This window comes from Ochotona curzoniae, unplaced genomic scaffold (assembly GCF_017591425.1).
Source record: "Ochotona curzoniae isolate NIBS_2020 unplaced genomic scaffold, NIBS_Ocur_1.0 scaffold_3890, whole genome shotgun sequence".
Classification (NCBI taxonomy): domain Eukaryota; kingdom Metazoa; phylum Chordata; class Mammalia; order Lagomorpha; family Ochotonidae; genus Ochotona; species Ochotona curzoniae.
Window position 1 is genome coordinate 19,870,791 of NW_024467115.1, and position 25,635 is coordinate 19,896,425.

The 25,635-nt window shown below is 40.6% G+C and overlaps 1 protein-coding gene across 1 annotated transcript in view; it reads right to left on the minus strand.

The window, feature by feature from the left end:
- Positions 1-1,956: 1,956 nt before the first annotated feature.
- The window catches only part of TXLNB (taxilin beta), a 40,091-nt gene continuing 16,412 nt past the window's right edge, over positions 1,957-25,635 (minus strand). The window contains exons 4-9 of the mRNA XM_040965663.1: positions 17,701-17,895; positions 15,892-16,011; positions 11,430-11,504; positions 5,518-5,610; positions 3,981-4,076; positions 1,957-2,703 (exon numbers count right to left, since the gene is read on the minus strand). Coding sequence (XP_040821597.1) covers positions 1,957-2,703; positions 3,981-4,076; positions 5,518-5,610; positions 11,430-11,504; positions 15,892-16,011; positions 17,701-17,895 — 1,326 coding nt within the window. The remainder of the gene's footprint in view (positions 2,704-3,980; positions 4,077-5,517; positions 5,611-11,429; positions 11,505-15,891; positions 16,012-17,700; positions 17,896-25,635) is intronic.

A 25,635-nucleotide genomic window follows, 5' to 3' on the forward strand; every position in this document is an offset into this window, starting at 1 on the left:
GATTTCTGCTTTGAAAAAAATAGCAGCTTATTCAGCCTTAGTTGAGATGAGGGCTGGCTATAATTTCCTGCTGCAAAGAAGGGAGTTTTAAAGGAAGGAAGAAGCAGGAGCTTTGAGGATACAAATAGTCACAACCGGAAGTGAGTATCCTGTCTTGAAATAGCTGTGGCAGAGAGAGGGGGCCAGGGCACAGCCCCTGTCTTCCATGCGGGTGGCATTGTTGAGGGCATTCTCCTCTGCCCTTCACTTGGTGTCCACTCCCCAGCTTTTCCTCGCAGACAGCTTAGAAAGGGCTGCTCTGCCAGAGCAGATGGCTGCAAGCAGCCAGCTAAGGATCAGAAGGAACTGGAACAGGTGAGAGGTCCACACTATCATGGTTCTTGTTTTGTCTGTTTGGGGCCTCCTGTAGTCATGTGTGTCCACAAGGAAAGCACGGACATGCCATCTCAGTGCTATTCTGCTGTTTGACCAGTGGGTTGAATTGGTTGGTCTAACATTGGATTAACTTCTTTGCATGCTGCAATGATGTTCTAAATACTTGTGTTTCCAAACCTACTCTGATTTATACAGCATCAATCTACCATAAACCCAGGTGCAAGTAAAAGAGAATTTTTGAGGCCTAGCGTGGTGGCCTAGCAGCTAAAGTCCTCGCTTTGAACATGCCAGGATCCCATATGGGTGCCGGTCCTAATCCTGGTGGCCCCACTTCTGATCCTGCTGCCTGCTTGTAACCTGGGTAAGCAGTCAAAGATGGCCCAAAGCCTTGGGACCCTGCACCCACGAGGGAGACCTGGAAGAGGCTCCTGGCTCCTGATTTCAGATCAACGCAGCTCTGGTCGTTGTGGTCACTTGGGGAGTGAATCATCGGACAGAAGATCTTCCTCTCTGTCTCTCCTTCTCTCTCTATATATCCGCCTTTCCAATAAAAATAAATAAGTCTTTTTTGAAAAGATAAATTTTTTTATCAGCATCTCAAATTTTCTATGGAGAGATATTTGTAAAGGATGGGAGGAATATATATATATGTGTATATATGTACATATATACACATACATAGGTACACACAGACACATGTATGTGAGTACTTCAAAATATTCATGTAAATGAAGTTAAAAGGTACATTTCAGAGTGCGTGTTTAGCTTAGTGGCTGAGAAATGAGGAATGAGCTAAGCCACCCATGTCCTGCCCTGAAATGTCTAAGTTTGAAACATGCTCTTGTTTCTGATTCCAGCATCCTACTAACGCACGCAGTGATGGTGACCTCAGTCACTGGGTTCTCACCAACTGTTCTGGGTGGATTCCTGGCTCCTGGTTTTGGCCTGTCACGGCCCACCATGGGCATTCTGGAAGTGAGTCAGTAGATGGGAGCGTTCTCTCAAAGAAATAAAAGTTTACTCATATTTTGTGAAGAAAAAGTTTGAAATCCATACATAGTTTTTTCATAATGCACCTTTTCAACAACCTTTGAACAAACACATAGGCATGAATTCCGAAAATATTTTTTGCACCAAACTAAATGTTTAATTCTGTTTTCCCATGAACTTTTTGAAGTATATATAAACACATATGCATATACACTTGCATTTGCATATATAAACACATATGCATTTATTAAACCATATATGTTTACATAGTTCACATGTAACCTGGGCATCCCTGATGATTGTGGAACTTACTAAGAGCCATCTTAATGGGAACAATATATATTTGGTTTTGGTGTGTTTTGTGGCCATTTGAGAAAATATCACCCAGTGCTAAATAGAAAAACCACAAATCAGTAATAAATCGAGAACAAAGAGCAAAAGCTGAATGTGTAGTGCGTAACATTGAAAAACACCTTGATCGAATCTTTCTTCCATTTGACATCCCTAGCCCTCTATATCTTTCTCACAAGACAGGTTGTGTGGATGAAGGTGTCAAGTCACAAAGACCAGCCCCTGGAAGGCCTGGTGGACTTAATCGACTCCTTCTAGACCAGTGCCGGGCACGTTGGGCTGCTGGGATCCGGCTCCAGCTCCCTGGGGCAGCTCTTCTGTGGCCACTGGTGGAGATGGACTCTTGGGCTCCCCTCCAGTCTCCCACTTTGGAACCTGCTCCTCTGCTGGCAGCAGCGAAGCGGAACCCTCCATCTCCATCGCTGCTCCAGGGGTGTCTGCTGCAGACGGCTGCACCTGACCGGCAGCTTCCGCCTCCAGCTTCCGGGGCTGCGCATCCTCCGTGAGCCCCGAGCACCTGGGTTCCGCTGCCTGCCCGGCTGGACCGGCGTTGGCCTCTGCCTCGCTGCTTCCCTCGGCTGCGGCCTGAGGACTCGGAGAAGGCTTGGGCCTCTCGGACTCCCCCGAAGCGGTGAGAGGAGGCTGTCGGGGCCCTTGCTCCCGAGGCCCGCGGGGTTCTGGTGGCGCTTCTGTGAGCTGGTCCGGGTTGGGCTCTGGACCGTGCATGACCATGAAGGCGGCAGCCAGATTCTTCACAGCGTCTTGAACTCTGTCGGCTTCCTCCGCATCCACCTCTTTCTCCACAGGGACACTTGCCTCTGCTTCTTCATCCGAGGTATGCTGGCCTTGGTCATCCTTTTCCGCTGTTTTGGCTTCTCTGATTTTTTTGTAGAGTTCGTTTCTCTCTTCTTGTAAGGCTCGACACAGGTTCTCTAACCTGCTGATCTTCATGACGAAGCATTCGTATTCTTTAGCTCGCAGTGCTTTCTGCAGTTTGAAAGCAAAGACACACGTGAGGTGACCCTGAGAGCAAATGTCTCAGAATGCTCTCTGGAGAGAAGCAATATTATTTGCTGGTAGATGGAAGCTTAATAAGCAATATCCCTTATATTTATTATTATTTGCGTTGTGTGGTAGATTCTGACATAATCTTAGTCACCATATCCTGTTCATTAAGAACGAAGAATAGCAAGATTTCATTTCCTCAGTCTAACCTTAGTCTCAAATCGTCAAAATTGGCGGTGAGACTAAAAGCAGCAACACACACTTAGGGCAGAGCAAATGAGATAGACTGGGACTTGGCCGCTAGCTGTGTCTCGTCTATTCTGGATAAACTGTTCTGTGGTGATCCCGGTAACCTTTAGAAATGTGTGCCGAGTAAGAAGCATCTCTTTGGAATTAGCTGCAATTTGGAATGAAATTTTAGGAAAGTAATTCTGGCCACAGAAACTCAGCACATGAATTCATGCGTTGGAGGCCCCAGCTCATCTGTTCTTTGCTGAGGAAATGTTGGTGTGTTTGTGCTTGAATCTCACCACTCATCCACCTCTGAGTCACTTTGTACCTTTAAGACCTTTGTCACTTGTATGCTTCACCTGAAAGGGAGCGTGGGGGAGAAGCAGCAGAGGATGAAATGGCCCAGGGACTTGGGTCCTGTCACCACGTGAGGACCCTGGTGGAGTTCCTGGCCGAGTCCAGCTGCTGTCAGTATTTGGACAGTGAACTAGCAGATGGAAAATTTATGGCTCAGTCTCTTTCCCTTCGTTTCTCCCTCTCCTTCCCTGTCTTCCCCTCCCCCATTCTGTCACCCCGCATTCCAAATTTTTAAAAAAGTAAAAATTAGGTGTCACAAAGTAGCACATATTTTGGGTGCTTTGGCTAATCTCTTTTTTCAGTGTATTTGAAGCAATTAATGTGTTATGTACCTGTTACATGCTAGTGCTGGGGAAATTCAGTGCTGAGTGAAACGCATTCTACCTTTAAGAAAAGCAGTCTGGCAGATGGAGTACTGCCCTGGGAAAACTGTTTCATCAACAAGTAGCCTACGGGTTAGGGTCACAGGGGTCTTCATGAATCTGGCCTAGATTCTAAATGGCCTTTCTTCTAATTATTTTTAGTTCAATTTAATATATCTCTATCCATTCTCACCTCCAGTTTAGTTCCTTTCAAATGCAGTCCTTTGTACCGTTAGGCTATAATTACATTCCCAGTACCAATGTTTTGACTAGACTTAGAGTGGGGAGATAAGAGCAGAACTTCCTCACCTCTTCAATCATATCCAACAGAGCTTTGTTACAGTTTTCAAACCGAGCTTTCCACGTGGCTGTGTCCTTTTCCAGCTTCTTCATTTTCTTAGTTGTCTACAGAAATGAGAATATTTTAGTGTTGGTCTGAAGGGTTCGTGCATCAGGGAAGCTGTGTGTTTTCTTTGTGACGTCAAGAGCAGACCTTTTGTTACCAGCTACTGAAGCCAACAGCTGTTCAATGTCAGGGTTGCAGATTGCAGAAGAGTTGTGATTTATTTCTGCATCCTCTGGGACTGGGGTGAACAAGCTGGTTTGCACCAGAGCCAATTTAGGAAAAGGAAACTACTTAGGGACATATTTTTGTGTCATCGTTTTATTGTTTTTTTTTCTTTCATTTAAAATGAAACCATGCGATTTAGATTCTTTGCTTTATGGAATAAAAGACCATCCCAGTGAGATAGATGGCTAGTATGACTTCTTAGGTATTCAAAATGCTGTTAATATCTGGGCATGTTTGAGAAGTGTTCATGTAAAAGCAGCTTTCTGTTTTTTCAGGCTTCACATCAGCAGCGTGAGGGAGAGTTGACAAAATGTAATTATACACATTATTCCCTGCACCCTTGAGGTAGTCTCCTAGGTAAGGTTCTTTTTTAGCTGATGCATTATAGGTAGAGAAACTGGGGCTCAGAAAGGGTTCAGAGTGGGACTGGAGTTACCCCATTCTGTTTAGTGCAATGTGGGTAGTGTCTGCTGGTCACCAGGCACCATACTGGGCATGGGGGGTACAAAAGTGGATGAAATGCTGTCTCTTTTTGAGTTGAGACAGCTCACATTTCCAATTGTAGAAATTTCTCTCTGCTTGAATGAAGTGAATGACAGGATAGGCAGTTGGGCCCAGTTTCCCTGGGTGAGCCAGAGCTGGGCCCTTATAACACTGAGCCAGGCTGTCTGCGGCTGGCCCGACTGTCATCCTTTAGCACTATGGAGAAGCAAGGTGAGTCTAGAATGAGCTTCTATTCTGACCACATATTAATAAAATATCATATAAATGTTTTAATATCATCACTCCTTAAATGTCTAGGATGCAAAGATGAGTATCATTCTTTTTTATTTTTCTAATGTCCAGAGAATTCTCAGGTCAACTACTAACATTTATAAGTGGACCCCAGATTTAGAAGAATTCTTGGTTTAACATTTGCTGTATGTCAAAGCTATTTAGTTTTTAACTTAAAGCATTTTTCTGCTTTTGCATTTATTCAATTTTAAAATTCTAGAACTTTGAGATGTTTTAAAAGGTAGATGGAACCATCCTTGATTAGGAAAGAAAGCATTCCCCCTCAGAGCAAAAGTGTATTCTAGCATTTTTTGGCTCTTGCCAAAACGAATTCACCAGATATCAATAAAAAAAAATACAGCCCAAACATCGTTTGTACCTATAAATGTTTCATTACTTTATGAAATGCAGTGAAATATCTTACAGAAGAACGAACCCAAGGGAAAATTGCCTGTCAAAACAGAACATTCCAGTATTTTGTGTTTGATAAGCAATACTCACTTTATCCATTTCCTGTTTGAAAGTGGCAAACACCTCATTGCTTTTTGCCAGTGTGCTCTGGAACTCTTCAAACCTTCCTGAGTACAGAGTGAGCTGTAAACAGTGGAGAGAGTAGATGAGGGCTTCCAGAACAAAATCACACATTATTATTTGAGAAGAAAAATGTTTTAAAAGATTTTTCAACACAATGTTCATTATACATCCAGTTATTTAATTTATGGTAAGAGCGATCTGGGTCAATGAGCATGACTGAGATGCTTCATTAAAGAGAAATGAGGTAATAAAAAGAGTCATCACCATTTCATTGTATCCTAACTTTTACTATACAGTAGTTACTGAGCACTAAGCATAAGCAAGGTCTGTATGTTAAAAAATATTTCACAGGTGGATCTTGCTTTTGAGAGACCTTAACTCTCAACAGGAAGAAAATCTTAAGGAAGATTTGACTCCAGGACAGTGAATACCAAGTTTTAAGTCTGCCAGGAACAGTGAATATTCAAAGAAGATGAACTTGGCTGGTGATCATGTGAACCACATGTTGATTCATCAGAATTAATTTATTACACCAGTTTTCTACAGATGGAAATAATGGGTTTCAAGGAAGGAATGCTCTCTTGCAATTTGCATAAAGACATTGTAAAAGTTAGCATTGCCAAGTATGTGGCTCACCAAAGGAATACAGAAAAAAAAGTTTGTATTTCCACATCCTTTATTCCAATGCTTGAGTTTGGAGTGGGAATGTGTTAATAATAGTTTTTTTTGAAAATCAAATTAGTGTAGCTAGTTTCTTGTAAGCAGAGATTTAATATGGAAAATTCATATTAGAAAAATCTCCCTTTTCAAATGTATTTTTTAGTATTTTTGAGTTTCTTGAAGAGTCCCAAGTGCTCAAATGGGAATAAAAATGGTAGTTTTGTAAAAAAGCAAATTTGTAGCATCTAGTAGCAAACAAGAATCCATGGCTACCTGGGCAGCCTAGGGTGGCTGGATTATGGGTGAAGCAAGGTACCAACAGACAACCTGCTAGACTGGGCTGCCTGGGTTATCAAGGAAAGGAAGGTACCAACTGACCAGCTAGCTGGGGTTTGTACAATATCTTTTAAATTTTTTATTAATATAAACAGAACAGATTTCATAGATATAATTTTAAGAGAATCATACTTCCCCTTCCTCCTTCAATTCCCCATTTCTTTCCGTCTTGTCTTTTTTACTTTTAATTTTTGCAGTAACATACTTTCAATTTATTTTGTAATCACAGCCTAATGCAGCACTAGTTGTAATGCACAAGTAAAAAGTAGAAAGATCATAGTTCCACTGGAATATAAATAGTAATGAAATCTTGAGATGTCACTTTCATTCTTACACATTTTTTTCTCTATTAACTACCAAATGTCAGAAAAAAAAACATGATATTTGCCTTTTGGATACTGGCTTATTTAACTAAGTGTAATAATTTCTAGTTATATTCTTTTTTTTTTGCCAGAGACAGTGTTTTATTCTTTTAATGGCTGAGTAGTATTCCAGCGCTGGCACGTGTGTGTATGTGTGTGTGCACGCGTATCCTGTTTTCATTATCTAGTCATCAGTTAATGAACATCTGGGTTGATTCCATATCTTAGCTACTGTGAATTGAGCTGCTAGAAATATGAGGGTACAAGTAATTTTTGTAAGTAGAGAAGAGCCCACCAACAAAGCCAGCTGCTTGGAGGATTTTTGATCGTGGAGAAGGAGAGTGAGGGTCAGTGTGTGAGTCAAGCCACTCCCTAGAGCCACTGGAGATAATTACTTTAGTAGAAAGTCTTTTCTCTCCAGAAATTCATCAGAACTGTGTACTGTTTTGAACAATAAAATAATAAAAAGATAACAAGTCATTTTAATAAAATACAGATTATCCAAACAACAGATGATCTTCATCTGTTGTTCATTTGTCTTCATCTTGACACCAATGATTAGTGCTATCTAGGACAAAACCAATACTTATGACTCTTTGGCATATATATTAAAGAAGACTAAGCCAAGTGACATCAGAATAATCATGGCCAGGCAGGTGCCCTGGGATTGTACACACACACACACACACACACACACACACACACACACACCATGGTGCATAAGACAGTAATTATTCCTGTCATGTGCAATGCACTCTAATATATTCAATTTTGCTTTTTTTTTTAAATGCTAAGTTGGATCCAGTAAGTTGATTTCAGGGTCTTTGATCTGAGACACTGCAGCCTCTGGTAAGGTTTTGTGGGACTGGGAATAATTATCTCCAGCAGATCTGGGTCATTTTCTTTTGCAGAATCTGTTCATTTGCATTCTTGGCCAAACCTTTTATATTAACTTCTTTTGTTACTTCCTCTGGAAGATAGAACTGTATCCAATAATTTTCTTAGCAAAGCCATGAGCTTTGATTCGAGAGCAAATCCTACTGCATGAGCCCTTGCAGGGAGCTCTCTTCTTGTCTTGTATAAATAAAATGAGGGCTTTAAAGATTATGGTGACACATTTTTAATAATTTACTCTTCTTTCCCATCAGGTAATATTTTGTGTCCTGGTTGTCAGCTCTTGCTTTCCACATTTGCCTCTGTTTTTGTCCTTATTGATGGCCACTCTGTTTGCAGTGACAACTGTATGTCATTGATCACCCCTGATGTGTACTTTATTCTGTTGGCTTGTATAATTGAAAGCCAAACATCTCTCTGCCAAGTGAGAAACATGCTCCCAACTGGAAAGCTGTTGCCTTGTACTGAAAGATGACATCAGTCTAGGAAACAGCTTAATCCACTCTTGGTATTTTTCTTGCTCAGGGCTTAGAAATGGCTCCTGCGACTCTGACTGCTTTCAAGATTGTGTAAAAGCAAAAGAAATGTTTGAATGCTATGCAGAATCTTTGGCAGTTGGGTTTCTTTTTCAGGCTTGATAAACTTTGAAAATACAATGTTGATACTTTGCAAAGGAAACTTGCTGTAATATACATAAGAATTTGGTACCCCTGTTTTCTTAATGATGAGTTACTGATTTTTGAAAGGACCTTAGTGACAAAGACAAGTGATCTCTTTAACTAGCAAGGCTGCTGTGTTAAGTGAATTGAGGTGATGGAGAACGCAGGCTTCCTTTAGCCTAGGGCTGCATGTTTCAGGTCTCAGATCTTTCTGTGTTCATGAACTAAGGCTGAGCAGGATCTTGAGATAGTCTTGCCAGTAACTTTAAGTTTATTGCAGCTGAAGGCTTCCATTGTCTTATAATTTTCTGTATGGATACTTTCCTGTGAAATAATACCAACACTAGCTCATGTGTTAATTGATCACTAGTGTTTTAAAACTGTTATTGTTATAACTATATTGTGGGTTCAATTAGTGATTTTTTTTTCCTCACTGAGTACTCTATCTATAGCACCTGGAATCATACCTAGCATGTAGTAGGTACGCACTAAGGATTGGTTGAGTTATTTGCACTTGTGATGGATCAGACACTGAACGGAATGCTGTGTTTGCATAATTTGATGATAGCCTGTGTATAGCACATATTCATTAACTGATTCATTCACTTTTTAAAAACTCACACGTATGAGTAATTGCCAGCTCTAGCTGGTGAGTGAGGGCTGACACAATATAAGAAACAACATGTTAGAAGGTAGCAGCTGCTTTCTGTTTGGTTGTTTGGGAAGTACTGAAAAGCAGTAGGCCTCCTAGAAATCAGAACGCTCCACCTTTGGGGTTCTTGACTCGGTACTGCACCCTTGTTTTTACAGACAGGAAAACTTAGGTTCAGGCAAGTTTGATGAGTTGCACAGCATCACACAGCTTCTTAATGGAGGAATCAGCACTCTGAAGCTGGTGCTGGATTCAGCCCAGGACTAAGAAATAAATGATCACTGGTGGAAACTCCAGAACATGCTAAAAGATGCTTTTAAATCATCTAGAAGATGTTTCTTCGGTTGTGAGTGATAGCAAAAATATATTTTTGCTGTTACTTTAGAAGCTTGTCAAGAATGGAATTAAAAGATAAATTTATTTTGGAACAAAAATTGGATTTTTTGCATACTTTTTTCATAATCATTTCTTCCATAAACTTTTTGAAAAGTCCACATTCTACAGAGGAGTCTGACCTAGATGCTGATGCCAGCTGAAAGAAACCTTCTCTAGCCCAGCACACCCAGTACTTAAGAACTCTCCTGAAGGTTGTGATCCACATTTAGTGTGGAGGAGTGGAGATTGTGTATCAAATGATGTGAGCAGTGCGTAGCCTCAAGTGCTGTCCTCGGTTTCCCTTGTGGTTCTTGTGCTGTGAATGCGGAAGTGGCAGAACCAAGAGCACTGGCTCAGTCCTATGGGCTCCCCCTCCAGCCCTCATACAGTGATGTCACTTCTTTTTGCCCCTGGGTTGGAGAGCTGCCTCTGTCTGCCAGCCACCCCACACCATGGTTGTCTCAAAAGTTATCTGGAGTTTGTTAACCCTGGACTCTTTGATTATGTTAATAATCAGAAATATTTTGGTTTCAGTCTCTTTGTCATTAGTATTTTAAAACTATTCTGGTTCATTACCAGGGAGTAGATCATACTGGATGAACCAATTCATCATTGCATTTTATGTTTCATCACAAAAGTGTACCTTAGAAAGTAGGCGTGCAAATGCTGTCTGTGTTTTTGTCCATGCAGTGTACAGTTTGTTATTTTAAATTTATTATTTCTTTATGATGAACAGTTGTTCATTCATATAATGAATAAGCATTTTTTAAACAAATGGACAAATATTTATAATGAACAGATATTTAGAAGCCAGTATATAAATATTTACAAATCTTAAATGGATGCTGCCCAAGTTGGATGGCTGCTGGTTTCCCCGTGTTAGGTGGAGATTTTTTGTTTGTGACCTCACAGACCTGTCGGCATTTGGACCTTTTTCTCTCTGGAAAATTCTTCTGGAAGCTGAGGAGGAATGTTTGCCAGGAGGGATAGAGCCCCAAATGCGTGGAAAAGATGGCGAAGTTTGCTTTCATCCAAGGGGCTGCTGTAGTGTAAGGATTTATTTCTGAGTCTGAAATAGGAATTCTTGTAGTATCTTGGAAACACATTGGAGTGCACGTTTGGCCTGTAATACTTATGTCCCACACTGGAGTACCTGGGTTTGCTATCCAGCTTGTACCTGACTCCAAATTACTGCTAATGCAGATCTTGGCAGAGAGCAGGTGATGGTCCAAGTAGTGGCATCTCAACCAGCTGTGTGGGACACCTGGCTTGAGTGCCTGGTTACCATCCTCAGCCTGGTCGAGTGTGTGACTGCAATCATGTGGAGGCGAGCCAGCAGCATGGAGCTCTTCCTCTCCATGTCTCTTTGCCTCTCAATTACATACATTAAAACAGAACGGGTACACACAAATGACATCACAGAGCCAATTCAAATGCATCTTGCTCTGCCTACCTCTCTAGCCGTGTCATGCCCCATTGACAAAGCGTCATTCTCTGTCAGCTTAGAAACCTGGTTAACGACTCTCTTGCTCTTTCTTAGAAATGGTTTCAAAATGTGAGGCCATTTCAAGAATTGAGAGCCAGGGAAGGTACTTGTGGCATCCGACATGCTCTTCTTACCTGGACAGGGTACTGGGGGAGGAGACACAGGACATGTGTGCACACAGATGGGAATTTGGACACTAGTTTCCTCTGACTGCTCATTTGTCGCCAACAAACCTTGGACTGGATGTTGGTGGCAGAGAGCATTTCTTTTGTGTAGATTCCATATTATGCTTTTTTTTTGTTTGTTTGTTACAAACCATAACTGAGATGTGGTTCTTCATGTCCCTATGTCAGTCCCCATTCCCTGTGACATGGGAGGCCTTCTGTAGACAACCCTCTCTTCCTCTTGAGACCAGTAAGGACAAGCACCCCATGCCTTCCCCCCGCCAGGTTCACCTGAGCCTGCAGTACTGTTTCTTGTTCCTTCAGCACTTTGGCCTGAAGTTTCCACTCTGCTGCCTGGTTCAGCAACTGAAAGAAGAGAGAAAGCATATAAGATGGTCAGACTACTTGGGAAATTACCATTTGTTTCTAATTTGTGTGAAACCAAATAACTTACTCATTGTTCATTAGCTGTCTTTTGTAATTTTGTTGGAATTTTTTTTCACATCTATGAAAGCTAAGAAAATGGTCCAAAACTTTTGATTTGTATCCATAGCTAATAGTTTTAACAGAAAAGAGAAAAAAAATCATTATGTGTAACTTTTGCCTGAGTTATAAAACATGTAACCCCCCCATCAAATTCTGGAGGCCTTCTCTATCAATCCTGACCAACTAATACTTAGTCTCTGCTTGAACATCCGGAGGACCTCTCCAGCTGTGGCACTGTTGCCAGCAACTGCTCCTTTATGTTAACCCAAGGTTATTCTAGACCATTGCTCTCAACCACAGCTTGTAAGATACAGTATGAAACATGTATTTGGTCTTGATCCCTCGCTGCTGACACAGAGCTTCTGACATGCATCAGTATCTTCTACAATTAAAATTCCAGTATCTCGGGCCTGGTACGATAACTGAGTGGCTAAGTCCTTGCCTTGCATCTGCCAACATCACATATGGATGCTGGTTCATGTCCCCAGCTGCTGCACTTCCCGTCCATATCCCTACTTGTTCCATGGGAAGGCAGACGAGGATGACCCAAAGCTTTGGGACCCTGCACCCGCATGGGAGACCTGGAAGAAGCTGCTAGCTCCTGGCTTCAGAAGAACTCAGCTCCTGCCATTGTGGCCACTTGGGGAAATGACCCAGCAGACAGAAGATCTTTGTTATCTCCTTCTCTCTATAAATACGACTTTCCAATAAAAAAAAAATCTTTTAAAAACAATTCAGGTGCCTCCCAGAAAGCATGATGTAGGAAGTAGTGATTGAAATCGGCATATAGAGAAGATCCAGGTGGGTCTCCCTCCTTTCGGGAGACCCTCCATCCCCTGGATCTCCCTGCCAGGTGCTTTCTCCTTCCCTCTGCACCTTCACACTGCAAATAAAACGTTACCTATGTTTGCATTTTAAAAAAAGAAGCAGAAAGGATGGAAAGAAAGAAGAAAAAAGGGAAAGAAATGAAGAGAAAATGAGAGATAATATGGAAGATGATCTACAGGTTGGATTTTGAGAAACAAAGAGGTTTGACATATTTTTCTAAATCTTGTCCCCTGGTGATATACAGAAATGGTCTCATCTTGCTCCATGAAAAAGCCTCAAAACATGAGGAGACTTCAAAAGCTTGTGGAGAGATGCTTGTTATAAAAAATTGGTGTATGTAAGTAAAAACATTGTTTTGACAGATAAGCTAACTTTTTAAAATCTCACTTAAAAAAAGTAGTACTCGTATACATTCACAGTCAGGACTTGGAGTTGACAGGTTACGCTTAAAAAGTTGATTTAAGCATAAAAATTGGGGACCAGCATTATTGCTCAGGAGGTTAAGCCCCTGTCTGTGAGATACCCTGTATCATGTGTGAATGCAGGCTTGAATCCTGACTGTTCCACTTCTGACTCAGCACTCTGCTATTGTAGGTAAGAAAGCAGCAGGTGATGCTTGAGTCTCTTCGAACCGACTGGATGGCTTGGATAGAATTCTGGGCACCTGATTTAAGCCTGGCTTGACCCTGGCTATTGCAGCCATTCAGGGAGTATACCATTGGATAGAAGATCTCTCTCATGGAAGATCTCTTTCTTTCTAACTCTGTCTTTCAAATAAATAAATAAATAAATCTGTTTTTTTAACTATAAAAATGATACACATGTAAAATATGCTATTTTGTGACAAGATTCAAGTCTCTAATGTGCTACAAAAGACTTCTGGTTTTCTTTATTTTTTCGAATAGTGTTGTAACCTGAAAAATGTTTTTAAAGCTGCCTGACTGGATATTTCTCTAGAGTTTTACAACTTCTGAGCTGTCTCTTGTAGTTTTCTAGTCATCGATATTTAGTTTGACAAGTTCTCTCCCCCACCACCCATCTCACATTGGTTTGCATTTAGTCTTTCAAGCATTAAATACAGTTTTCAGGAATACTTTTTTTTTCTTTCCAAACTTGTATTTCAGTAGTTGTTGCCCTGTCATATTGATTTGCATAATATAAAAGCAAGTGTAACTGGAAAGAAGATGGGGACATGAGAAACTGACCGTGGTCATTTTCAAATTGTTGAATGGGGTAAGTGTGTGCATTCCAGAGTGGCTCTAAGTAGTCACACACACTGAACAGCAGGCATCTTACAAAGAGAACGCTAAACACCATGGGTGAACCTGCTGAGGGTCAGTTAGGTTTCTTTGGAATTTGAGGCTGGGGTGATTTAAACTTTCTTTGGTTTGTCCTTACTATATTTAAAAAAAAAACATGAAGTCTATTTATTTCCTTTGTTATCAGGACAGCAACAATAACGAAGTAGCCATGACATTGAAGAACTGGGGCAGCTGTGTCTGGAGTGCAAGACCTACAGTGCCCTTTCTGGCCTCCCCAGGGAAGTGGCTGCAGTACGTAAGGCAGTGCTTTGCAGCTCGGTTTGACAGTGATCTCAGGGGAGGCAGGTGGCTGCCTATTCTGCTTGGGTGAGGAAACCCCCATCTTGTACATAGAGTGTCTGCATTCTCAAAAGGAAGTGGCATAGCTGCGACCCAGGTATGTGAGCAGCTTTGAAGAAGTGAGAGGGACTGTATTACCTCGACTGAATTCTGCTACTGTGCTACACAGTATAGGGAGATCGGTCAGTCTGCTAATTTCTTGCTAAGTCCAGGTCACTGCAGATCTGCTCTCCAATATCACTCATGTGTATCTCACCCATTTTTTGCTCTCTCATGTCTCATATATTATATCCTTGCACACTGATATCCTGTAGCAAATGTATTTTACCCAAGTGGATAATACACAGACGGGAGTATTTATTTCCTTGGATTTTGCATAATAATAGAATTTTTTCTTATTCTGAAAGCAAAGTTGTAGATGGATTTAACAAACTCATTTTTTTTCCTTAAAAGAACATGACTACTGATTTGATTAGCCAGTGTCAGTAGTTTACGTTCTTCAAAATTCATCTGACAAGTCTGAAAGATGAAGTTATTTAAAAAACACTGTTCTAATAAGTTCTGATCCTTTTAGGTAAATTTAAAGCATGTGATTAAATGTTAAATGGTAAAATTTGAGTAATTGATCCACTGACTAAGTCTTAAGCCTGTTTGGGCCCCAGCAAGCGACACATGCCTCAACTCACATCTCTGAAATACACCTCCATGGAAGATGAACTGTCACAGAGAGCTTGGATTCTGGGTCAGACACACGTGGGATTCAAGCACATCTTGATCTTTTAGTGTTTTGTGAGCTTAAAGTTGCCTACTGTATTTGAGCCTCGGTTCTGCCATCTGTAGAGTGCCCCTTGGCTTTTTGGAGGTACTTGGGGTTAGTGAGCTGTTAGTAAACAGCACTGTTCAGTTTCTTCTGTCCACCACCCAGCAATCATTCCTTCCTCATTGTCCCTCTCAGCAAGCCAAAGCATGGCCTGCCGGTCTTACACTGACAACTTTTGCCCATCTCCACCTCCCTTGGCTAAGTCATCTGGATGGCTATCACAGCCTCCTGTCTTGTTGAGCATCTCCCCCTGCCCAACCGCGCCCCGCAGCCCCTAGGAGCCAAGTGATCTTTTACTGATGCAAAGCAGATTGTGTCACTTTCTTTGCCAAAACTACTGAATGTGTCCCATTGTATTTAGAATAAAATCCAAATTACCTTGCAGGCCTTGCAAAGCTAAAGTTTGGCCTTTCCTTACCTTCCTAACTTCATTTTGGACCGTTCTTCTTGGTAAACAGGCTCTTGCCTCCCTGACCTTTTTCTATTTTGGGGACACACCAAGCTGATTCCAACATCAGGGACTTTGTCCCTGCTGCAGACACTGGTCCTGGAGATGATTCTCCATTGAGAAGGGCTTGGCTCAAACAACCACCACCCTGGGATGCCTTTCTGGTCACCCAGCTAAGTGGGTCTCCTCCTTGGCCCTGTCTCAGCATAGAGACACTTCTTAAGTCTGTAATTACCCTTTTTGTTTCATGCCTATTTCTTTTGCTTTAGACTCTAATCTTGGTAGGAGATGCCTGCTCTCTGTCTTGGTCATAGCTATTCCCTCGCATCTACTATAGTACTTTGCAGATAAATGACATTTAAAACCATCTGTTGGATGGATGAATGCCCATTGTATGTGAAAAGTCACATGGATACAGTGCCTAGTGCTGGGCTGCCCAATTTGATTCTCCATAGAAATCCAGGCCCTGTCTCCAGCACCCCAGTGCCTTTTAACCAAGATTGAAATAGTTTTGTCACAGTTGCTGAAACCAGGGAGACCAGACATGCACACTACTTCAGTGATAGGTACATATTCCTTTTCACGATTGTGGCGCTCCTCTGCTTCCTTCATCATTTCTTGTGCCTCTTCCAGCTTTGCGTCCACCAGCTTCTGCTGCAGTTCTCTATGTTTAAATATTTTGTCCAGATGCTAAGGAAAAATATAGACATAAGACTTGGTTTACGGTTTGTACTTAGAAATTTTAAATTGAACCCCAAATTCACATGAGACTCCATGCTCCATATTTTAAGATTTTACTTTAAAGGAAAGATGCCTGTCCATCATTTATATTAAAGTTGTAAATTGGTGAAGTCCCTAACCCTTTGCACTGCACCAAAGTAATGGCAAAAGGTAGAATTCAGCAGTGCTGATTCTAAAAGGTTCCAATGTTATTTTTTCTAATGTGGTATCAGGTAATAAGATATGTTTATTTATAAATTTTGGTACAAATGATAATTAAGCACGATCACTAGTTTATTTGGCTTTTTTCTTAAACATAAAACAACTTTTAATCATAACATTAATACAATCTATAATGGTGAGTTCTCCACAGCCTCACTTGAAGTGCTGTGAAAAAAAATGTGGTATGCTACCCAATGGCCCTGGGTCTGGGAATGGGGCCCATCCCCTAAATTCTATTCTGTTGCTTTGGTGGGGATGGCAGGGCCGGTGGGATGAACTGTACACAGATGTGCAATGAGTCTTCCACACCTGCTGGCCTCTGGACTTGCTAGATGAGGACAAGCTTCCCATCTTATCTTAATGTAAAGAATTTCTTTGTCATTATACCTCATTTCTTCATCAGAAAGAGAGCATGCTGAATTCTGTCCTTGAGTTTATTGGGAACAAATCCCAGAAAATCTACAACAGAATAACCAGGCCAATCCCATCCAAGATCTCTCTGAAGAGTAAGGATATTTTTTTTTTCTCCGTTCTTTAGTCTGAGACTCCTTTCTGGAGTGGGGTTAATCTGTGTGACAAGGCAAAATGGCAGCATTGAATGTGGGCTTGCTGTGACAAGTTTGTTTGCTGTGAACATATACTCAGTTTTTTCCTTGATAAAAATCTTAGCATCTTCCAACAGAGCTACTTAGAATGTGTTATGGTACATTTTAAGGAAGCTAAGTAAACTCTGGATGAGATGGGAAAAGGAATAAAATGTGCTCAGAATCTTGAGTGCATATCTGGAATCTTAAAGCCATCAAATGCTTTGGATATAATTTTCGGATCACAGAGGACCCTATGCTCCTCCAAAGATAAAGTATTTTGTGACAGTGATTTCATGTCAGAGCCTCTGCTTCTCATCTACAAAATGTAGACAGTGTGTCAGTGTTGTGGGCATAAGATTGTTAAGACAGTTAAATGACATGTGTCAAAAGTCAGTATTTAGCACATTGTCTGACACAACCCAAACTGTGAGTAAGTGATACTGTAATTGTTACATTAGTAATACTAACAGTGGCTTGTGGGGTACATGGAATGAATACAGACCCTTAATTTAGATGACATCACAGTGATTCTTAAGAGAGAATATGGAATCATTTTTTTGGCTATTTGGAGAGGAGTTTCCAAAGGCTGAGGAATTCTGTTTTCAAGGGTGACTGTGGCTCCAGCCTATTGCAGTTGCTTAGCAGTGATTCCAATTTAGAAGAAATTGCACATGATGTTTAACCAGATATTTTGTAGTACCATCTGTTTTACTTTGGTGTGTAAAAGAAATCCAATCCTAAATATGAATCAGTTGAGGGTTGGCCGTAACTTGCTTATGAACCAGTTCCCCACCTTCACGACCCCCATGTGGACCTACATCAGTGCTAGGTGGCTGGCTGTGCCCCTCACCTCCTCCCGCAGCTCATACTGATCGATGATGCTTTTCAGCTTCTCAGCCAGCTCTGTGTTCTCCTGACAGAGCTTCATATTTCGCTCACTCTGCTGCTCGATCTGAGCCTGGATATCCGTCAGGGTATTCTGGAAATGACTTGTGATCTCTTTCCTTTTCTCTTCTTCCTCGCGGGCACGCTGGAGAGTTTCCTCCTGCAGATAAAAAATAAAAATATTTTAGTATGTTGTTTTAAAAGTGCTCTGTGTTTATAGAACCCAGGAGGAGAATGCGTGGAGGGCAAGTGGATCTTCTTGCTCAGTTCTTCAGAACATTGCTCCATCCTGCAATAAACATGTGAGCAAAGGTTTCGGCTGTGAGTTCCTGGCCACTGCGAGCAGGTGCTATGAGGACCTTGCGTTTGATAGTTGGTGATGGATCGGCTTGTTCTAAGCATGATGAATCTCCTGCTGGGTGAATGAACTGCTGGAATTTGTGAGAAACAGGCAGTCACACGGGTTTGATCTCTTGGCTGTGGCCTGGAAGAAAGGCCACTCAGTTTTTCTGATTGATGGGATGGATTATGTGTTCTTTTGGTTTTGTGCCAGAGAAAAGAACAATAGATCATATAGTTCTCTAAAAGCTGGCATATGAACATGTCACGTAAATGTATTACCCAATTTTATAAATATGGATGACCACAGTATAAACTTTATCTTACTAAGAAAAAAACCTTTCATCAAAAAGCTTTAAAAAGGAAACTAAGATGGCTAGAGATCAATTGGACCCATTCCAGAGTATAAAAGGAAATCATTCCAAATATGCATGAGATTTTATTTCTGAAAGAATATTCACCTCACCTGTCACATGTGATAATTGCAGTGTTCAAAGTGAATTTTGGTTGTGAAAGCAGTATTAAGTTTCAGATCATCTTTAATGAAAAAGTGAAACATTTAATTTTCCCTGCCCCTTTGTTAAAGTGAGAGAATTGGAAATTAACTTTCATATTGTGTCTGTTCTTTTCCTCTTCAATCAAAATTTTCCATTCGTTGCAGCCACTAAAACTGTGCTATCATTTCCTCCACATCTATTTTGAGAATTGTTTGCTTTGTCATTGTTCTTTTCATTCTTTTAGAATAAGAGGGTTGAATCTGTTACATCATTCCATGACAGACACACTGCTGACAAGTGACACATTTTAAGATTCTTTTCAGTCCTGATTAATTGTTAATATGAAAGCTTCTGTCATTGTTGGCAAGTAAAATTATACTGCATTCAGTTGCCCACCAAATTCAGATTATGTGGCAGGATTTTTTTTTAAAGGAAATAATTGTTATAATAGGCATAATCTTTGTCATCAGAAAGAATGTGATCAAAATAAAATCTGATCTTGGAAATGTATTCTGTAGAAATATTTTAATTTATCATTGGGTTTCCTTTTTCCACACAGCATTAATCATCTATCACTGTAAGATGACTTCTGAAGTCAGAACCATGATTTATTTATACTGTGAATCTTTATTTGGACAACTTCTCAGGAACATTTTTAAGATATCTGTACTTTTTAATCTGAGGAAATTAACTATTTGATAGTTTGTTTCTTTGAACTTTGTGAGTTCCTCAATACATTTTTGGAAAATGAAATTAAAAGATATGTTTATTTTGGTGCAAAAATTTTTAAATACTGTGCAATGCTTTGTGATACACATTTTCCATGAACTTTTTTCTCTTTTTAAAATAAGGATTATTTTAACATTTTTTAAAAAAGGATTTATTTAGTTTATTTGAAAGACAGAATTATAGAGAGAGGGAGACATAGAGAAAGAGACCTTCCATCGACTTACTCCCCAAATGGCCACAATGGCTGGGGTTGGGCCTTGCCACAGCCAGAAGCCAGGAGCCTCTTCCAGGTCTCCAAAGTTGGTGCAAAGGCACAATGCCTTGTTCAGTACTGTGCTGCCTTCCCAGGGGAATTAGCAGGGAGCTGGATCGGAAGTGGAGCATCTCTCAACTGATACCTGTATGGGATGACTAACGCACAGCACCACCCCGAACTCATTCAAGATTCTTTGTATACAGGAATTGCAAAAGCACTTTTGCAGTGAAATAAAGTTTAACTCCATTTTTCCATGCATGGTTTGAATTATTGTTGAATCAAACCCTTGTATGTGTTTCACTAAAATGATTATGGGCAATGTAATAACAGTGTGACAGTGATTGTCTCCTCATTGCCCCTGATTTGTTTAGAAGTCATTAAATTCTAAAAATCACTGGAGATGGTGATCTGAATTCTATCTGCATTTACAAAAATTCCATTCCTGAATGCATAAGTAATTGAACAAACTATTCCATGCTACCCAGCCAATCATAATTTTTCATTGGAAACTGGCTAGATTAGGTTGGCATGAAAGACTGTTGAAACCAACCTAGTACTCAATCCTGGCCCACAGAAAATCATCTTATATTTTATGTTATGTTGTTTTTTCAATGAGTCAAAAATAAATCTAGTAAAATCTTATAAAATTGTGGTCTATCTTAAAAGAATTTGCAATTTCTGTTTTTTATATCACATATATTATTCAAAGTGAAAATCAACAATGCAAATAAGATTGAGGAGCAAGGTGTGAAATACCTGAGGAAACAAACTGTGCATGCATCAGAGTACGTCTTAGAAATGCCGACGTGCTTGGCCCAGAAGCCACAGTCTTCAGCAAATATTTAATGAAACAATTAATTATTGATTTATGTACAGACATATGAGCAGCTGGAACCAAATGATTCCTAAAGTCCTTTCCACTGTAGAATTCTGTGTATTCTAGTAGCAAATACTGCTTATTTCTTTACCCAAATCATGAAACCCAAGCCTATCTCTTATTTGGCAATTCTTTTTCAGTGTGGTTGGAGGCTCAGATTTATTGATGCTGTGTGAGCAAAATGGCATGAAAAATGAGTTCATTTGGGTTCATAAATGCTGAAATCCATGTAGTTTTCTTTATAATAAATATTTGCCTTGAACTTCTTAAAGATACAACATTTATATTGATTTTGTTTGATTACTCTTATTTTCTAGACATAGTCTAGAGGGAGGTTGGTACTTGTGCAGAGTGTAAGTTCCCCCTCTTTTTCACGCTGGACCAACGACTGCAGTTGGAAGTAGAATGGGTTAGGCAGAACATTTCTAGATAATCTGTTATCTTTCTGTCTGAAGAATTAGCATAACCACAGGAAGGTGAAGCTGTAATTACAGAAAGCAGAGTCAGAAAAAGAGAGACCTAAATTCTGTGAGTTAAACTGTACTTAGATCTCTGCCTAAACCTGAACCACACACATGTAGGATAGGCTTGAAGCAGACCAGCTGATGAAAAAAACAAAACAAAACAAAACATAAAACAAAAAACGTGCACTGAGCTGCTGTTTAAGAGACAAAATTTATAGTTTAAATCTAATCAAACTAATTGCTTGCTTAAAAAAATTCTTCAGAGGAATATAGCAGGCTCCAGATTATCCACAACATAACAGATACAACATCTAGGATATAATTGATTTGTCAAATAAAAAAAAAAAAACTAAAAATGTGAACATTCTTAAAAAACATCAGAGGAGGCCCTGTGGCACGATGTATATTTAGCCAATATGAATTTGAAGATGGGTGTTTTTTCTGTGCTTGGTTTTATAAAGAAAACCACATGGAAATGGTGTAATAAAAAAATATGAAATTTGGGTGATCACCTGGCACAGTAATTAAGATCCTGCGTGGTGGGAGGAGGGAGCCCCAGTCCCACCCTTGTGATGGCCTGTGGTTCTGCTACATTGCTGTCCATTGGAAATGTATTTTTCCTCTTTTTTTTTGTCCTTTGAGTGACTCCCCTGAGATGATTCATAAGACACCACTTGCACCATTTCCTCGGGTCTTTCCTCCCTTGGAGCGCCACCTGTCCCTATGGTAGCAGTCCTGTTTCTCCAGTTCGTGAATAAATCTTGTTTTGCAAACTAGAGTTGTTCACATGAAAATTATTCTTTCATGTGAGACAAGAAACGAGGTTGCTGCCATGTTTCACGTCTAATTCCCCGCACCACTTTCAAGGGCATTTACTGCTGTTGGTGAGAAATCTATGTGGGGCACTGTGAAGAAGATAATGCCCCACATGGATTACTCACCAACTGCTTCAAAAAACTTAAAAAGTCCTGGCTGTGCTCCTGAGTCCTGCTTCCCGCTGATGTATCCTGGGTGACACATGAAATGATTCAAACAATTGAGTCCTACCACTCTTGTGTGAAATGAGGATTGAGTTCCAGACTTTTGTCTTTGGCCAAGTTCAGCTGTTGAGGAGTAAGCCAGCGGATCAAAGATCTCTTTCTGTCTCTGCCCCTGCCTCTGTCTTTCTTTCTCTGCCCCTTTCAAAGAAATACATTTTCAAATTTTTAAAAATCTTGTAATTTGAAATTTAAAAATCACTAGGTAGTTTTTCATGAATATGAAGATATACTAATAGAAATTATCTAAGTTGAAGGTAAAAGAGGAAAAGGACTGATGAATAATATTAAGAGACAACAGTAGGGCCTGGTGTGGTAGCCTATGGCTAAAGTCCTTGTCTTTCATTCACCAGGATCCCACATGGACACTGGTTCTAGTCCTGGTGGCCCCACTTCCCATCCAGCACCCTGACTGTGACCTGGGAAAGCAGTCGAGGACGGCCCAAAGCCTTGGGACCCTGCACCTGTGTGGGAGACCCAGATGAAGCTCCTGGCTCCTGGCCTTGGACTGGCTTAGCCTCGGCCATTGCTCTGCTTAGGGAGTGAGTGAATCAACAGTCAGGAGATCTTCCTCTCTGTCTCTCCTCCTCTCTGTATATCTGACTTTCCAATAAAAATAAATCTTTTTTTAAAAAGAATCAACAGTATGTCAGTAGCTATGAAAGCCTGTCATATGAATTTAGAATGTTAGATGGCAAGAAGCAAGAGTGGGAGAAGGCAAAAAGAGACAGGAAAAATATGTGAAGATATAATGGCTGAAATTTGCCAAAAAGAGAAAAAACATGCAATCACTGGGTAAAGAAAATGCAGTAAATACAAAGTAGGCTACATCTGTTAAAAAAAAAAAAAAAATCACCGCTAAGTAAAAGTAGGCAAAGTTCTGAAAACTAGAGATCATGGAAAGACCATGAAAGTAGCCAGAAAAAAAGGACAGAGTCAATAGGGGAACCATTGAAATTATTGCTGGTTTTCATCACAAACCAGAATATAGTGAAACATTTACATGAGGCTCAACGAAGATAAGCACATGCACAGTCAGTACAGAATTTTATATCCAAGAAATGTGTCCTCCCAGCAATAAAAGTCAAAAAGAGGAACTTTAAAGATAAATGACAACTAAAAGTATTAAGAGCCCATGGAATATCCCACCTTCGTGGTTTAAAGGGTGAACCCACCACCTGCAACGTCACATCCCTCATGAGTAATAGTTTGAGTCCAGCCCATCGAGCTTCCTGCTCATGGCCTGGAAAAGCAATGGAGGACGGCCAAGTCCATGGTCACATACGTGTCCTTCAAGAAGCTCCTTGCTCTGTCTTATCTCAGCCATGGCTGTTGTTACCACTGGAGAAGTGAACAGAAAGATGGAAAATGTTCTCTCTCTCTCTTAATGTAACTCCACCATTCAAATAAAATAACTTTTCTAAATATAAACACTAAAAGTTCTTCAGACTGAAGAGAAATGACACGAGAGAGAAATTTAAAGCTTTAGGGATAAAGAAGAGAATCAGAAGGTAACTTTCTATGTAAATTAAAAAGACTTTTAATTTATTTTTACTGATTTTATTTTACTTTTATTGGAAAGTCAGATATACAGAGAGGAAGAGAGACAGAGAGGAAGATCTTTCATCCGCTGACTCACTCCTCAAGTGGCCACAACATTTGGAGCTGAGCCAATCCGAAGCCAGGAGCTTCTTCCAGGTCTCCCACGTGGGTGCAGGGTCCCAAGGCTTTGGGCTGTCCTTGACCGCATTCCCAGGTCACAAGCAGGGAGCTGGATGGGAAGTGGGGCTGCTGGCAAATGAACCGGTGCCCATATGGGATCTTGGCACGTGCAAGGCGAGGACATTAGCTGCCAGAGTCCTGCACTGGACCCTAATATTTATTTTCAAAAGTTGTTTATTTAAAAGACACGATGACTGAGAGAGAAGGAGATGAAAGGAAGAGATCTTATATCTATTAGTTTGCTTTCCAGATGGTCTGGATGTTTGGAGCTGGGCTAGGAAATCCATCTGGGCAGCCCAGGTGGGCGGAAGGGGCCCAGGCACTTGGGCTTCATTCCACTGCCTTCCTAGGTACATTAGAAAGGAGTTGGATTGAAAGTGAGACAGTTGGGACTTGAACTGGCACTCAGTATGGGATTTGGTCTCCCAAGGTGGCATCTTAACGTGCTATGCCACAATGCTGACCCGTCTTTAGTTTTTTTAAAAAAAGATTTATTTATTTGATAGAGTGACAGAGAGGAGGTTGAGCCAGATAAACACCTCCCATCCACTGGTTCACTTGCCAGATATCTGCAATAGCCAGAGTTAGGGCAGTTTGAAGGCAGGAGTCAGCAACTCCATTAGCATCTTCGACCTGGGTACCAGGACTCCAGGTGCTTGGGCCATTCTCCATTGCCTCCAACATTCATTACACAAAGCTGGGTCAAAGTGTATAGTAGCCAGGGTATGACCTGGCACTCTGACTGGATGTGGGGTCCCTAGCAGTGAAATAACTTGCTATGCCAATAAGCCTGTCCCTGCCTTTAACTTTCAAAGAAACATAAAGGAATATGGTTTTTTAAAATAAAAATTGCCTCATTGTACCATGGGCTTTATGCATGTGTGCATATATATGCAGTGATCCTTGCTTAGAGGTCAGGATTGTAAATAAACATTTCTTTGCAGTGTGTGAAATGATATAGTGTTAACTTCAGGTAGACTATGAAAAGTTGTGTATGTCTATTATAGTCACAGTAAAGATAATGCAAAGAGGTGTGATTTAAACATCCAAGAGAGAAGTTAACATTTTTTAAAAATAGTATTTAAAAATATTGAAATCGGGCCTGGTGCGATGGCTCAGTGGCTAAATTCTTGCCTTGCATGTGCCAGGATCCTATTTGTGCACCAGTTCATGTCTTGGCTGTTCCACCTCTCATCCAGCTGTCTGCTTTTGGTCTGGGAGAGCAGTGATGCTGCAGAGCCTTGAGACCTTGCACCCACGTGGGAGACCTGGAAAAAGCTTCTGGCTTCTGGTTGTGGATTGGTTCAGCCCTGGCTGTTATGGCCACTTGGGGAGTGAACCAGCGGATGGAAGACCTTTCTCTCTTTCTCTCCTTCTCTCTGTAAATATGCCTTTCCAATAAAGTAAATAAATTTAAAAATAAATAAATAGGTATATTGAAATTATCTAAGGGAAAAGAGAACACTAAATAGAAAACAGAAATGACAGATAATGAATCAAATGTTAGGTGCATATCCCATCGCAACAATAATTGCATTATATGTTAAGGGACTAGTACTCCAATTGCAAGGCAGACATTATAATATTGAAATGAAGCAATGCCTGTCAAGATGCCATCTATAAGAATAACTTAGGGGCTAACATTGTGGCATAGAATGTAATTTGCTGCCTGCAGTGCCAATGTCCCATGTGGCTACCGGTTTGAATTCCAGCTTCATTTCCTACCAGGTCCCTGTTAAAGACCTGGTGGGAAAAGCAGCAGAACGTGGTGTAAATGCTTGGGCCTTGTTACCCACGTGAGAGACTTGGAAAAAATTCCTGGCTGCTGGTGTTGAACTGGCCCACCCTGGCTGTTAGGGTCATATGCAGAGTGAAACAGTAGACAGAAGATCTGTCCCTCTTTCTATCTCTCCCTGTCTCTGTAAATCTGACTTCCAAATAAATAAATCTTTAAAAAATAATAATATTTTAAAGAATCA